The 15,949-nt window shown below is 33.0% G+C and overlaps 1 protein-coding gene across 1 annotated transcript in view; it reads right to left on the reverse strand.

The window, feature by feature from the left end:
• LOC149534341 (uncharacterized) overlaps window positions 1-4,944 on the reverse strand; it is a 58,358-nt gene extending 53,414 nt beyond the window's left edge. The window contains exon 1 of the mRNA XM_089803236.1: window positions 4,403-4,944. Within this exon, the coding sequence (XP_089659362.1) occupies window positions 4,403-4,753 (351 nt within the window). The 5' untranslated portion in view covers window positions 4,754-4,944. The remainder of the gene's footprint in view (window positions 1-4,402) is intronic.
• Between the last annotated feature and the right edge of the window lie 11,005 nt (window positions 4,945-15,949).

Below are 15,949 nucleotides of genomic sequence, written 5' to 3' on the forward strand. Positions count from 1 at the left end.
AATAGACTGGATCTGCAATTTAACTCTAATATTGTCTGATTTCTCCCTGATTTCTCTTCACCAATGACTAAAAATAGATCATTTCTGTAGCCCTCGTTGATGAAAGCCTATGAGGACAACCTTTGGTGATAGTTTCACACCTGTAGGTACCTGATCTCTTGAGAATTGTCATTCCCAAAAGACTGATCTGTTGCTGCTGAAACCCGTCTTTCAAGAAGCTAAAACTCCAAATTTCTTAATGCATAGAATGACAAATGAAATCACAGCAATCTTTTCATTTTCCTAGAAGATGGGTCAATCCCTTTCTAGGGTTTCTCTCCTAATTTTAATGTTTTGAAAAACTTAATTCTCCTCGTTAGTTTGAACCCCTTATGACTCCCTTTATTAATTATAGGTTGTTTTTTAAAACCTTAAACCTTCCTAGGCATCATGACCCATGGTGGTCCACTTAATGGTTACTTTATTAAAATAATATAAAGCAACTTTATTAAATTAATTATTTTATTAATTTATTTAGAATATTAAAATCATTACTTGAATATTCCATTTTATTCCTGAAATCATCACCTGAACTCCAAACTAAAAACCAAATGTTTCTACTAATCCAAATTCTGAATGGGTCACAAATGATGATGATGATGATCCATTTCCTGATGAGGAAGATCTTAATATATGGGGAGAAACCCCTTTTGATTTTATGGCTATTGATCAAATTAGGATAGGTCTGCCACAAGAGCTTCATCAAGATATGCAGCACTATAGTGTAGCATACTTTACAGCCATAAGTATCATTGACTCACTCCATTTTTTTTTGTTACTGAATGCTTTGTACTTAGTAGGTTAGATTGCAAAACATTTTTAGGTTCAAACTTCAAAGTCAAACTATGTTACTATATTGTAGCATACTATGCATTGTGCAAATGTAATCAATGATTTGAAAATTAATGAAAAAAAACACATTCAAATATTCATGGTGTAAACTCTCATTTCCATTCACTCTTTGTATCTCTATGCAATTAATTTGCCTATCAATAGAAAAACATTTTCTTTTTCCTATTCTTTCATGTTTTTTTGTTTCCCAATTAAATCCCAACTTTTTGATATATATGTGTGTGTGTGTGTACGTATGTATGTATGCATGTCTATCTTTTGGTTTGCCTAGCTATTCCTGAGAAAGACTTTTTGCTACTTTGGATCAAACCACCTATGGTAGACTCTCAAATGCCGGCCAGCAGAATCTCAAATGCTGGACATCTATCACTTCTCTATCTTTTGGGAACCAATTGTTAGAAGACACTGTTGTCACCATTGTCGAGGAATATTGAAGACACGCCAATATCCATTTTTATCATTGTTTGATTAGCCAAATGTGTTTAGTGCATGTCAATCTGCGCCAGGCAGTTCATTTACCTCAGTTAGATACCACAATGCTCCGGAACAATATTGTCACTATGGTAAGTGATGATAGAAGATGTCATATTGCCATAAATGTGCTGTGGCACTAGTAAAGATGCACCAAAATTTTACTAAGCACACCCATATTATGCATAATGTCATAATGAGATAGATCTCTGGGACACTTGTCCCTTAAGTTTCTCACTCCAAAATCAAGAGGCATTCAACATTGTTAATTGCTTAACAGAACAAGATTTTGCCAAATTCTACTTCGTGTGGGTCACAAAAGTTACAGTTTTTGCTTTCAAACTATTGCTCATATAATATTAAATAATGAACAATAAGCTTCAGAGACTTGTTGGGGCTAGTCACAAGTTGAAAACTCGTGGAGACATTTGAGGTGTATGATGATTGACCTTGTAAATACTACGTATGGACTGGTGGCTCTATGAGCAACAATTAGGCACCAAATCTTGTGTAGGTCAATCAAAGGATACCTTCCATGAGAATTGGAGTTAGAAATGCCTCTCCTTTAAAAAAATGCAAAACAAAAAGCAGCTCAGATATTGACAGACTATGGTGTTCTGTGGAATGTCCCACCCTGCCCCGCAGGAATCCACTAAATATCTAAAAGGTAGGGGCTCCTATTTTCAAAGATAAATTTCTAATATATTTAGCAGTGTTTTTCTCTTGTCTCATAAGACCTCTTGCTCCATAAAAATATCCTGAAGCCCTATCCATGAAAAGGAGACCTCTTCCTAATTTACCCCTACTCAGTTTTTTTCTCTTATACATGAAATATAACAAACATTTTACATAACATAAATTTCAGACTAAAAATCAAATGGCACCACAAGACTAGGACCCACTGACTGACAAAATATATAATTAAAAAAACATTTTCTAGTGGACAATGTAGTATAAAGAGCTCGGTTACATGAAAACATTTTAAGAGCCTGCTAACATTATATTACAAAGGTTCACGCCATACTAGTTAAAAACACAATGGTAAAAAGGTCTAAACTCTAACCTAAAAATGGGCCACTGAACACAGGCCTGGTAAACCTTATATATGTCAAAGGCAACCAAGCCCATCACCTAAAGGGAGAGACTTCAAGCTGGAGAACATCTCTAGTTTTGATTGTGGGTCTTGGATTTTATTTTTGACATCATAAAATTCACATTCCATAGCCAAGTTTTGATCTTGGATGTTCTCATAAGCATAATTTATAAATTAAGCCCTGAGCTTGATATCTCAAAATCTTAGTTGCTGATTCGTGAAACGAGTCCAATTCGGGCACGCGAATCAGATCCATGGATTGAGGATTTTTTTTTTCCAATAATGATTCGTAGAGGATTCATGTGTGTGTGTGTATATATACTAAAAACTAAGAGAAATTATTTCATAGTATGAATCTATGATTCTAGTATGCATCTATGAATCTAGTATACTTAATAATTGATCTATTTTCATGATTATAAAGAAAATCAGAACATTCACATTCATGATTTTCGGTTTTTGTGCCTTGTATTGCCATGGATTCGTGCTGGATCCGCAGGATTCATGCTTGGATCCTTGAGGATCCGGGTAGGATCTTTGATTCTGCCTGTGGATCCATCAGGATCCTTGCCCACGGATCCACAGGCAGGATCACGGACCCTGCCTGGATCCTCACAGATCCACGTGCGAATCTGGCTCCGGATCGGACCTGAATCTGGATCCAGGGTCTGATTTGTGAATCCGGTAACTATGCTCAAAATCCAAAATTCAAACCCAAATTGCTGAAAGTATGCAATTGGAGTGCAACGTTCACCTCCTCCAAAGTAAAATAATAATAATGCCGCCAAAACACAAAGAAGCCATGCAATGAGACAATCAAAACCTTGAATTGACGGAGAAACTGGAAAACTATCCAAGACATCACAGATGGAGATGGAATGCTCAGAGTATATGGCTGATATCCAAGAAAGAAGGAAGTTGATGATTGATGCATGTAGTTTTCCAGATGAATCAAGAAATTTCTATACCAAAATGGGTTGCGGGAGGGGTAAAACAGACAGATGAAAAAGATATTAGTTATGCAATGTTCACACAAACAAAAAAAGTCAATGGAAATCAAATGTACAGATAATAAAAATAATATGGAGCAAAGACAAGTTCCAAGAAGAGGTTAGAAAAAAGACAAAGCTAGAAGTATGGTAATGTTCCATATTGCAGACACTGAAGAGAGAAATGGAGTTGGTGATAATGTTTGTCAATTTGATTCATGTATCTTTCACGGGTGAATAATATACCTGTTCCCACGTACAAGGTCAAGGGAGGCAAATAAAATAAAAAGAACAAGAAAGATAATGATCATGTTAATGTAAATGAAGACCAAAGCTACAAATTGTAGCAATCACTCAGAGAAGCAGAGGAAGAAGCTCTAAGAAGATATTACAAAGTAAAAATATGCTAAAAAGGTTCACAAAAATGAGGGATGAATGGCTTATTAAGCTAAGGAGCTCCTCTGTACATGGTTCATAAGACACACTATTTAATTGCTCCTATCGCCATATTCCTTTTCCTCAACTCGCTCGACCTGTGGCTACAAGGCTAGTGTAACCAACGGGCAAATGTGGGGAAAACTCCATAGCTAACTGCACTTAAACCAGACTAGTACCTGAAGGACATCACCCAGGAAGTCCGATAACTTCATTCCTATGACCACAGCCTAGAAGCAATTGATGTCCGGTGAGATAAAGGACATTGACTACCAAAATTGATATTATATAATAATGCTTATAGAATTCTCAAATGTCAAACACAAAAATTAAAGTCAACAAAATCCAACATTTTATAGGAAAAACTGATGTTACTGCTGTCGCAAGTGCCAGAAGCAAAACAAACCATCTAATAACAGGGGCGGGATCTAAGAAAAATAAACACTAAACACCTAAAAATGCTAAGCGATAATGCCATGTAATAGGTAAATTAAAAATAACCATGAGAAGGAATGGTGTGCACCGTGCAGGCGATGAAACTGAGGACAATAAAGGCTTGGTCTGCAGCACCCAAACTTGGGAAGCGAAGGAATGATGGGATAATTGTCTGCCCAACAACACTATAGCTCTCGCCACTGCCTTTAGAACTAAAAGGCACTTGTACCGTAGCAGCATTCTGGGTCAGACCGACCAAAGTTTCTTCCTTGGGCAATGGCTTCCGAAGACAACATATACCTCCTCGCTTTTTCTGGACTTTGGAACAGGAACCTGCGCCGAATCTTTTTATTGTTCTAATTGGGAGTGTCCATTCTGAAGAAAATGCTGGAGAATTGTCTGCGAGAACAGGGCACGAAAGTGCAGTAAGGTACAACATTGTCCTTGTTTTTCAATAACAAACGTGTGTTGTTAAGGAATGCCAGATTGAATTTGTGTGAAACCTGACAAGGGTTTTCCTGAACAAATTATGCCATGTTTGGCCTTAACTATGGAATTTGCCCAGCCTAATGTAAAATTCGACACGGCAAAGTTTTGTAGGCTTCTGTAGAAGTATTCTCGTTTTCGCATAATACTTTGAACCAGTTAAAAAGATAAAACTATATCTCCCATCCCCCGCAAGAAATTTGTCGGGCTGGGTTGACCACGCTGTTGCCGCTTATCATAACGACTGATGTGGAAAGCTCAAAAATAAACATCACTCCCCATTATATTTTTCTATTACTAGCACTTGCACCCAAAGGAGGTGCAAGGATAAAGATTAAATTAAATTTTATATAAGAGGAGCTCTAAGAGGGGAAGTAAATGAAATAGGTGGTTATATAAGAGGAGCTCTAAGCGGGGAAGTATTAGGAAGTAAATGAAATAGGTGGTAGTTTTAATTTGGTGTATATATTGGAAGTATTAAAAAATTAATTAGAATAGCTTTGATATTGCTAGAAAATCAAAGGATTTTTTTTTATTATTATTAAAATATTAAATTAATTTTAAAAATAAAAAATAAAATTAGTTTTAAATATAAAACATATATGTAAATTATATGTTTTCATTGTAAAACTAGTGTCACCTAGTACCTAGTGGCTAGTACTTGTGGTAACAATAATTGATTAGTTAGTTGATTAGTTAAAAGCTATCCTTAGAAAAAATAATTAACTAAAAATAAATATTAATAGTTATAAAGATTTTTTCAATATTAAAGAATATGTTAAAATTAGTAAAATAAAATTATTTATTTTACATTTAGGAAAATCTTGAAGAAGATTATGGAGTGAGTTTAGGGTGATCTTGTATCTTTTGGCCCTTTTTTGTGAATTGTAACTAGTATATTTATGTTAAAGGTGTATCTTTTCTCAACTATCTCCGCTTGGTTTTTCCATCTACAGTTGCAGGTGCGTCTTAGGGGTGCAAGATGATGGGGTCAATCGTGTTTGTTTGTTCCTTCCCACCTCCTAGGTTGCTTGACAGTTGTAAATCGAGATTGAGCTTGCAAGATGATAGGAGCATTCATGGCATTCAATTTGTTTTTCTAGCAGCTTTCAGAATTGGCTCCTCCTTCACCACTGCCTTGCTTCCAAGGTCACTACCACAAGCTCTACCACAATGTTGCTTTGCCATCACCACCCAGCTACTTGACAAAAATTTGTTTCTCAGACCACGACACGGAGCTGCTTCTTATCTAACCGCTTGCAGGGCACGGAGCTATTTGTATGAGAGGTTTAGCCTCCCTCAATGCCCTAGTTAAAGGATGGGCCTTGTGGTTGCCACAACAGTTCAAAAAGACATTCTCCTCAATCCCCTACAAAATATCATGCTTCTTACTCTTCTCTGCTCCATACTCTTTCTTTGCCCTCCATGTATTGTTCTATGTTCTTGCAAGGATTTAGCTTGCACGAGCAACTCATTGCAGAAAGACGTGGGAGATTTAGGGTGAGATTTGGTGGACATATGTTGTCGTGGAAAATTGCCGCTAAACCTGGCTCTCCTCCAAGTGTCTTAATGATGCAGTGGCTATAATCTGATAGGTAATAGAAATCCCTTTCAAGCCCCATCAAAACAACTATTTTTCCCTTATCGAAAATTTATTTGTCTATGCTTATAAGAAAGTTGCGAGTTTTGTTTTTCTTTTAGCTATGAAAATGTGAACTGCAAAAGCACTCTCACCGTAAATTTTATGTTCACACTTCCATTTATATGTTGTTTGTGTGTATTCATATTGAGAGAGCACTCTATAGTGGACATGGATTTGGAATTTTGGAAGGAGGATAAGAAATTATGTGACTCTGATTTGAATTCAACAACATATCTATGATTGGTTTCAAAGAATTGGTTTGATCTTTGGTTTTTTGTCAGAATTGTGCCTTTATTTATGTAGAACAATGTACTGCTAATAATAGTTTTTCATTTTCTTTATGTTATGTTTATATTCAATTTATCTTAGGAAGAGATGCTCGATCTTTACCAGTTCTTTGTATAATATAAATCATGTCAAATTAATTTTGGCTATCTTGGACTATTGTGCATGTTCCCATGCACAAGAAGGCATGCATATCAAGCTAACGACATTGGGGGTAGCATTTTCGCAAATGACCACAATAGCTAGTGTGATGGTAATAGGCAAACGAATGCATATAGAAGCATTGGTTTTGTCAGTTTTGCAAAAGTCATTTAGGTTTGTTTAGGTTATCCTTAATGTATATAAGGTTAACATTTGGCTATTTGCATATTTTTCCTCCATGCAGATGAGCCAAGTGCGAGCCAAGTGTTGAGTTCTTAAGCTTCACTCATTGATTTAGGCACATGGCATTCACACATAATAAAAGAGTACTTTGAAACTCTTTAATCTACAACTGGTTTTCCTTTGGCAACTATTGGGAATGTTATGGAATTCATAGGCTAGATGTGTTAATCAAAATAAAACTTATATCTGTAGAGTCTTCTATGCCAAAGTTCAAGAGACTACAAATATCACAAATTAAAAAGTACAGGGCATATTTGTACACATCCATCAAGTATGGCACCATGCATAATTTAATTTGGTACAATCATTCTAAAATTCCACAGAATGCTTTGTTTGCTCCATATTAGCATCTGCTTCCTCTATGAATTTGGGATTCTTGTGTTTTTTATTTCTAATTCACATTCATCTTTATCTTTTTTCAACTAAGACAAACTACTAAACTTTGAATAAAAGGTCTCAATTACTTATGCAAATGACAGAATTTTTTGTGTTATGAGTGAGTTAAACTATTCCAATCAAAGACCAAACTAAGATAGTTCATATTATTTCCACTGCAAATAAAATAATTCTCTCCATTATGATCATTAGGTGCAGTTTCACAGTGAGTTATGTCTTCCACCCAATTTTGATTAAAATCATTGGGTCTCAAACCAATGTGTGACAAAAATACTTCAACTGTCATGAAAAAATGTTGAAGATTTACATTCATCTTTCAAAAGATAGTGTTTGTCTCCAATATATAGTTTATTTTTCATAGCCTCAGATGCATGTGCTTCTGTGATTGAATCAAAATTCAAATGACTTTAATACCATTCTAGAATCAACACCTTAGTCAATAGACAGCACTCACTATTCTTGGACAATGTCCACTATATTAGAGCAACAAGCTAGTGGATGGACAATTTTGGGGGTAATTAGTCCAAAAACTGTGCACCCACAACTTGTTCATTAGGGCTATTTTACCAAATCATGGCAAAGAAAAGGCACTGAAAAAGGTCTTGCTTGGAATATACTATATCATGGCATGTCATAACATATTGTCCAATTCTAGATACAATCCACTTCACAATACAAATTCTTTTAAAGCACTACTTTGCAAGAATAATTGGCATGAAAATATAAAGAAAGCCTTTAGAAATATTCTTCAGCAAGTAATGGCATCTAGCTCATAATTTTGTAATTTTATTTTTGGCATTCATTACAAATTGTATTGCACTCTCTTCATAATAATACAATCTAGAGAATAAAATGAAATAAAGATAATTTAGGCAAAAATTATTGTCACATTAAACAATCTTTTTAAATTTTTTTTGATAGATATCACATTAAACAATATTAATGTCCAAATGCTACTAGATTTGCTTGTGCGGATATAAGATTAGAAATTGAATCTAAAATGTGTGGTTCAAAAAATTTTGCAACAAGTTTGCAAGGAACCAACAACATATAAAATAAGAGAAAAGTTATGGCTAGCTAACATGGTTGAAATGAATAATGTCCTAGGACAAATGATTTAATCCTCAATTTGTTGCAGGTTTTGAGTGCTCTCCATTTTGACAAATAATCTATCCAATCATAATTGATGGATGATATACTTGTTGTAGAACTTAAAAGCTAAGGTTTAATTCATCCACTCCACTATTTAGTTATCATTTTAAAATCATAAACAATGTTTTTGACACATATGGTATCTAAAGCTCACTAGAATTTAGTGTTGAGTTGTGTGCTAGAGTTTGGTTCAGATTATAATACTAAACTAAGCTCAGAAAAACTAAATATGAATTTAGTTATATTTGATAGTATTTGTCATTTCAATTGTCAAAATCATCAAGCATACAATGGAGTAGTCGGTAGCGTCATGACAATAAGTAATTACCAATTGATAGTCAAAAGTTTGCAAGAGAAATATTAGACTATAGAGAAATTTTGAAGTGCACAAACATAACTTCTTGGATATTTTCAAATATATCTAGGTTACACAAAAAAAAAAAAAAAAAAAGTTAAACAAAAAATCATTTTCTATATAAAGATGTCCTTAGAGTAGAAAGTACACCATGTACATCATAGTAAATATGATTAGATTCTTTATAGGCTGCATTAATATGATGTCCAATAGACAAATTACAACATAGACAACATGTTTGCAGCTTATATGTCAAACATCCTTATCATAAAATTGGTTTTCTATATGGAAAATGTTTGCATAGTTACAAATTGTGGGTACTCATTGAAGTAATAATATGATAGGAAAAAAATATAGAATTTATAGGACACATAGCTTATATGTTTAATTCAACCGCTATATTTGATCCTTTTGAGGGTTCTTCTAAAGGGTTTCCAATTACATTTGTTCAAGAATCAAGATCTCAAAACTTTTATAGTCTTCCTAAAAAGTATATCAGATCAGAAGAGGAGCACCCAAATGACTTCTATTCATCAAATGGGCTTCCCCATAATTGATATGGGCATGTTTTCAAGTGATTCATAGTCCTGTAGGAAAAAGGAAATAGAAAAGCTTGATATTGCAGGCCCCCAATGGGGATTATGTTGTATGCACTAACATTATGATTATTGAAAGTGCCCTATTTTCTATGTCCTTTCTATAAAGTGATTTTTGGGGTGAATGTTTTAGAACCCTACTCATGTTTTGTAATAACATAAGAGGTAGTTTCAAAGTCAAATTTTGTATGTGTTTCTTATAAATGATCCATCATTTATCATTTCAAGAGCCCCCTTTTTCTAATTAGAGAGACCAACTGAGGGCTTCATCATTTTAAATTATTATAGAAGGATCAAAGAAAATGTCTACTTTCTTAGATTATGGGAGTCACTTGACGACCCTTCATAGGATATAGTTGTTTTTTATGTGGCATACCACACTAGTAGTTTAAAAGCTATTATATTCCAACTTTTTTAAACTCTTAATTGCTCTCCTTGCTAAGAACGTGTGTGTATCATTATGGCGGGTTGTTAATCATCAAATTCATGTGTATTTGATGCAAAGAATGGAAGGAATCGGAAGGAAATTATTCAACTACCATTAGAAGAAAAGATCAAGTATGATAGAAAAGAGAATGAACTTGAAGGCTATGGCTAGACAATTAACTCAAATGGTCAAGTACGGGATTGGACAAATACCTTGTTCTTGACAACTCGACCTCTTCATAATAGAAAAATAAATTTATGGCCAACAAAGCCAACAGATTTCAGGTATCTAAACATTTTTAATTCAAGAATTGGTAATAAAATCTTGGGATCATATTCCATTTATGTATGATGTTAGTAATTTAATTGTCATGTACAATAGATCTATGTGATATACACATGGCACTCTATAACTCAAAGGGAATACTCATGAAGAATGAAGACAAGAAATAAGGAGAGACAATATGTTTGTTGAGCTAATTTTATTACTATTATAAATGAAATACACCAAAAATATTTTACACTTCACAATTCTCACATTGCAGATTATTCATGTCAGTTAAGAGTAATTATGAATGTTGATAGTGAGCCAAAATTGATATATTCTAACATCTCTTCATAAATTAATTTATTTTACTAAATCCTTTTAGTTGTGATCTCGCAATCATATATGTCTGCCCCTTTAGGTCTTATGATAATTCACTCAAGATATTGCATGCATCTTCCTATTGTAGCCATTCCATGGGTAACCAGTCTATGTAATTGTTGAATTTATTAGGTTAGTTGTTCTTGTTGTTGGGTTCTCTATCTTTTCTACAATAACACTATAATCAAACACAAAATATGCTTAGATGTACCCATTTACAATTATCAGTATTTGTGTGAGTCTTTTAGCATTTGATTACACTCATCTTAAACGATGGCAAGGTAATTTCTTCTTTTTTCTAACATTGTCAAAATTGAATGAGTCTTTTTATTTTAGTTGCCAACATATTTCTCTATTTTTGGAGGACCCCCCCTGTACTATTTTTGATCTCTTGTACTTCTTTCAAGGTTGCAAATTAATGGACTCTTTTGCAACATACTTCTTATATCAATCATTATTATTATCATAGTTCGTTAATATATTAAGATTTTAAGTGTTTACCACTAACCACTATTGGCTCATTAAAAGATTGTTCATAGTACCATTTGATTTTCATATTTAGTACTCATATCTCATAAAGCACGAGTGTCAATCATTCAAACATCAGAATGTACTTCTGATAGTACTAATTTAAAAAATGATAATACAATATATTTTCTATTTTCAATCAATCATGGAGTCGTATCTACATCCAAATGTTTGAAATTTGAATATTCACCCTAGTTGAAATATAAATTACAAAAATGATTTGAAATAAAATGGCATATGACTTTGTTATTATGGCAAAACATAGACAAACAATATTACAAGAGAATAGTTATTTGGGAAAATGTGAGTGCTAGATATTTTTTTTTTTATCGGATTTAGCAATTTTGTATTAGGCTATAAATAAGCAAATGTAGAGGCTTTAGTGAAATGGACAATAGGAATAGGTTTTATCTTTGTTGCATACAAAGAGAGGTGGATGGTGTTAGATTTCTATCCTCTCACACTATACATTGATATTTTTCATTGTAGCTCCAGGCCACTGCCCTGAGTCACAAGAATGATGTAGGATGTTATTATGTTGATGTAAGAGGTTAGGGAAACCATAGTTTATGTTGGTGTATAGGTTAGTCACTTGGATTGGATAATTAAGGAGATTGGTAGGGATAACATGTTTTCTTTACTTTTAGTAGTATTTTATTGCATGGAGATTTATTATTGTTCTAGCAGAGTTATTTTCTTCAATGTAATAGAATCTATAAATGTTTGGTTCAACTTGAGATGCAAAAGCAAATGAACATGGATGAAAAGCACAAGAAAATGATGTAGTGTGTATTTTTGTAATGAACGAGTTTGTAAATCTCTAAAGACCTATTCTTTATTCTACATATTTGTTGTAATACCAAATATTGTCCATTGATAGTGGGAAAATTGTGACCTATTGGGATTGTTTTTAATCAACTCCTTTTAGATTTAAGATAATTTTCAACTAAATTTTTTTAATATAACTTTTTTATTTCTGTAAGAAAATTAATCGAGTTAGTTTTATTAGTTTTGAGAATGCCAATTCTTACTTCTCTAAGGAGGTGGTAACCCTCTTTACTTATCTTGATTTATATTTTGCAAAAAAATTTGAACTTATCTTTACTTAGTTTTGACTTCTCATTTTTAATAAATGTTTGGTCACAAATTGATTTGCTATTGGTGACTACAAAGGCTATATATGTCACCAAATTCTGTTGCTAGCAAAACAAGAACTCAACAATGAAACAAACAACGTGCAATGAAGCAAGAATTTGTTAGCTTTGATTAAACAATGCTCCACTGTTTAGGCGGGTCAGTTTTAAACTTAAAGGTGTGGATGCATATATGTGGGCCTCTAATTTTGGATCATATTATCTTTTTATTATCTTTCCTTTTTTACTCAATGCATGGTATGAATGATGGATGCTTGATTTTATAGAAAATATCTCTTGGTTACTTGACTCTTTCTCAATGCCTAGAAAGATTTAACATCTATTATTTGTTGGTATGATATGCAGTTGCAAAATACAAAGCATTATGGTTGGCATCGATTATTGAAGACTAAAATTTAAGGTCTTGGTCATTCCTAGCGGCATTTAATTGTTTGGCCAATTAGTCTTGGTACCATTATTGTATTTATTATTTGATTATACAATGCATAACATGATTCAGTGCTTGTTACTTGAACAATAAAAGAAACTATCCTAGTTGTGTTGTGTTATTATGGAAATAACTTGCAACCAATTATTTTTAGTCATCTTGTATTAATGGTTTATAGTTTAGTTGTTCCTTCTTTTTCATCCTCTCGAGCAATACCATAAACCATAAATCGAGGCAATGGCTATTTAGTCTTAGCCTCTCTTTGAAAGTTAAGGTTTAAGTATTTTGTTTCTATTTCAATCAATCTCTATTAGACAAGGCATAGGGTGATGTTGGTTTTGAAGCATAGGTTAATTATATAAGTAAATGGCTAGCTATTATTATACTATGCTTAAATATTATTTAGGGGAAATGTGGACATAGGTATGGGTGGTTCATCTCTTTTTTAGGTATCATTGAGAGAAATTCAAACGAAACATCATTTAGTGATTTAAATGAACATTTTTCCATTTCTAATGTAATATTGTTATGAGTTGAATTTTTTGCTAAAAGATTTTCGAGTTATATGCTATAGACCCCTTCAGTTTGTTTGTGCTTAGACATTTATGGTAAGCCACAAATCATAGAAAGATCTGTCGGTCCGTAGGAAAGATATGGTTTTGGTTTGTGTTTAGACGAGCAACCTCTTTGGAATTTACAAAAGACCTAACTTGGGTTATGTTCACTTGATTCGAAGAGATCTCTCTTCCAGATTGGTTCTGGTTGAAATGAGGGGTGACCATATTCCTTTTCACTATGGCACCTCCCCTTACATCAAATGTCATGTCATGCTTTAGTCCACTCATCTCTTTCATTGGATTTTTCCTGATGGTCGAGCATTTCCTATTGTATATTCTGAATAAATGTTGTAGTCCATCATGTGTTGTTTGTGTTGAATTTGTAGAACACTTAAATTGCATCCTTTCCTCGATTATGCCTGTTGTAGTTTATCTCATTGATGAGAGTGATATTGAAAATTTTAAATAGATCTATGAACAATTTATCTACTTCCTAGAAGATTCCCTTACTGTAGGATACTCATGAATATGCATTCCCTTATAGTAGGATACTCATGGATATGAAAGAATTGAGATAGCCATAATTTAATATTTTGTGATCTTGTGTAGATTATTCTACCAATGTCGATGATCTCCAAGCCACTTAAGCTCCTTGTCTAGGCTTCACAAGAGGCTACTCATGACTCATTTTAGTTAGAAATACACTATTTTTTTTTGCTTGGTGAGTTATCACGTGAAAAAAAATTCGGCAAACAAGGTTGGTTGGGCTAGATACATTAAAACACAGTGTCTTATCAATGTATGGACCTAGAAATTGGGTTCTCAAAGTCTTCTTCCAATCTTCACGGACCTTGGAATAAATGTTGTCTTGAATGTGCACCACACCCAAAAAAAACTAATGCCTTCAACTCATACAAATGAAAAGCTTGTGATATGATTAATCAACAAGTAACATACTAAATAGTAGTGGCTAGTGTGCTCCCTGTGGAATGCTCACCACCAACCTTTTGTGGCTCTCCATTGTCATCATGCATTGTCACTAGGGGAAAATTTTCTAATTTACCCGTAATATTGACTATAGATTAGGTCACAAATTTCTGCACTTTCAACTTTTAGATTTCTATTTGTTTGTCAGGCATTTTGTGGCATATTGAGCACTTAAAAACCTATATGGGAACGTTGTTTGGGTTTGGCAGAGAAACTTGTAGTATTGTGCTTCTTGTAGCTTTGAAACTCTTTCGTAGGTGTTTGGCTCTTTAGATGTATTTCGTTTGTTTAGTACTTGTATTCTCGAACTCCATATTTATTTTTTTCAAAAAATTTCATTGGGAAATCCTGAAGGTTTATAATTTTAGGATCACTTTCCCTTTTTGACCCTCTACTTCTTGAAATCTCACAACTTATAAACTCATAACCTTGATCAGTTTGAGTTCATGGAATTATATAGGTATGTTTTGGTCATGTGCCATGTATTGTTTTGGTCTCTTATAGGGCTATTCATGTATCTATTATTAGAGCTTAACGAAATTCAAGTTTGTATATTTTAATTTTCACAAGTTTACCATTTTTACTCTCCAAAACACTGGTACAATTCGGCACACCCATTACACCCAAAGGTGCAATTGCTAGTATTTATTAAAAGAAAAAGATTATTCATCAAAAAAGTGGGGGGGGGGGGGGGGGGGGCGAGACGTCCTAACCAAATCAAACCAACCAATTGGAGTGGAGAAAAATAATTACTATAATATGAAAAATTAATAAGTAACTAGCTAAGTTGTAGAAATATTTATATTGTGAAAAAATAGTTATAGCTGGTGCAAATTAATTCTACATTTGTGCAAGTGAATGCAAGAGTACTACAATAAATATTATAAAAGAGTTTTGGAATGCTTATTTAGGACATGTTTGGTTTATTATTTTCTATTGAAAATTTGTTAAAAGTAATCAAAATTAGAATATAACAAAAAATACTTATAAGGATAATGAATAGATGGAGAACTCAAAGAGTACATAGTTAAAAAAATGTGTATATATAATTTTGAGGAAGTTATAAAAATGATTTATTTGTCTTAAAAATGTGAAATTCAATATAAATTATTTCATTTAGAAGATCATTAATCTTTATTCATGAAACAAAATTAATTTTTTAGGAAAAAATAATTTCAAATTGATTTAGTTAACCTGAAAAAAAATAGAAGTTCAAGTAATTATTAAATGAATAGAATATAATAATATTGGAAATTCTATTATAATTGACATTCCAAAATCTTCACAAAATTTAATTATTCACACCATAATAATAAAACATTGAAATTTGATTTTTTGACATATGTGAATATTTAAAAATACATCAAAAGAGAATTATCCAAAATAGTAAATAGTATAATAATAAATTTTGAACAAAAAAATATATCCAGATACTCCTTTCTAGAAACATTATATAATTTATTATTTAGTACTTTTAGAGCACCAAGCTTGAATTTGCGGGAGGTTTCTAGAATTAGTATGACTTTTGCTTTTAAGATTTTTGAGTTAAAAAATAATAATTAGGTAATTGTCTAGTTCAGTCAAGTGTTGGTGGCTTTTGGTAGTCATAATGGT

This window comes from Cupressus sempervirens, chromosome 10, assembly GCF_028749045.1.
Source record: "Cupressus sempervirens isolate cs-2001-9-10 chromosome 10, ASM2874904v1, whole genome shotgun sequence".
In the NCBI taxonomy this organism is placed as follows: Eukaryota; Viridiplantae; Streptophyta; class Pinopsida; order Cupressales; family Cupressaceae; genus Cupressus; species Cupressus sempervirens.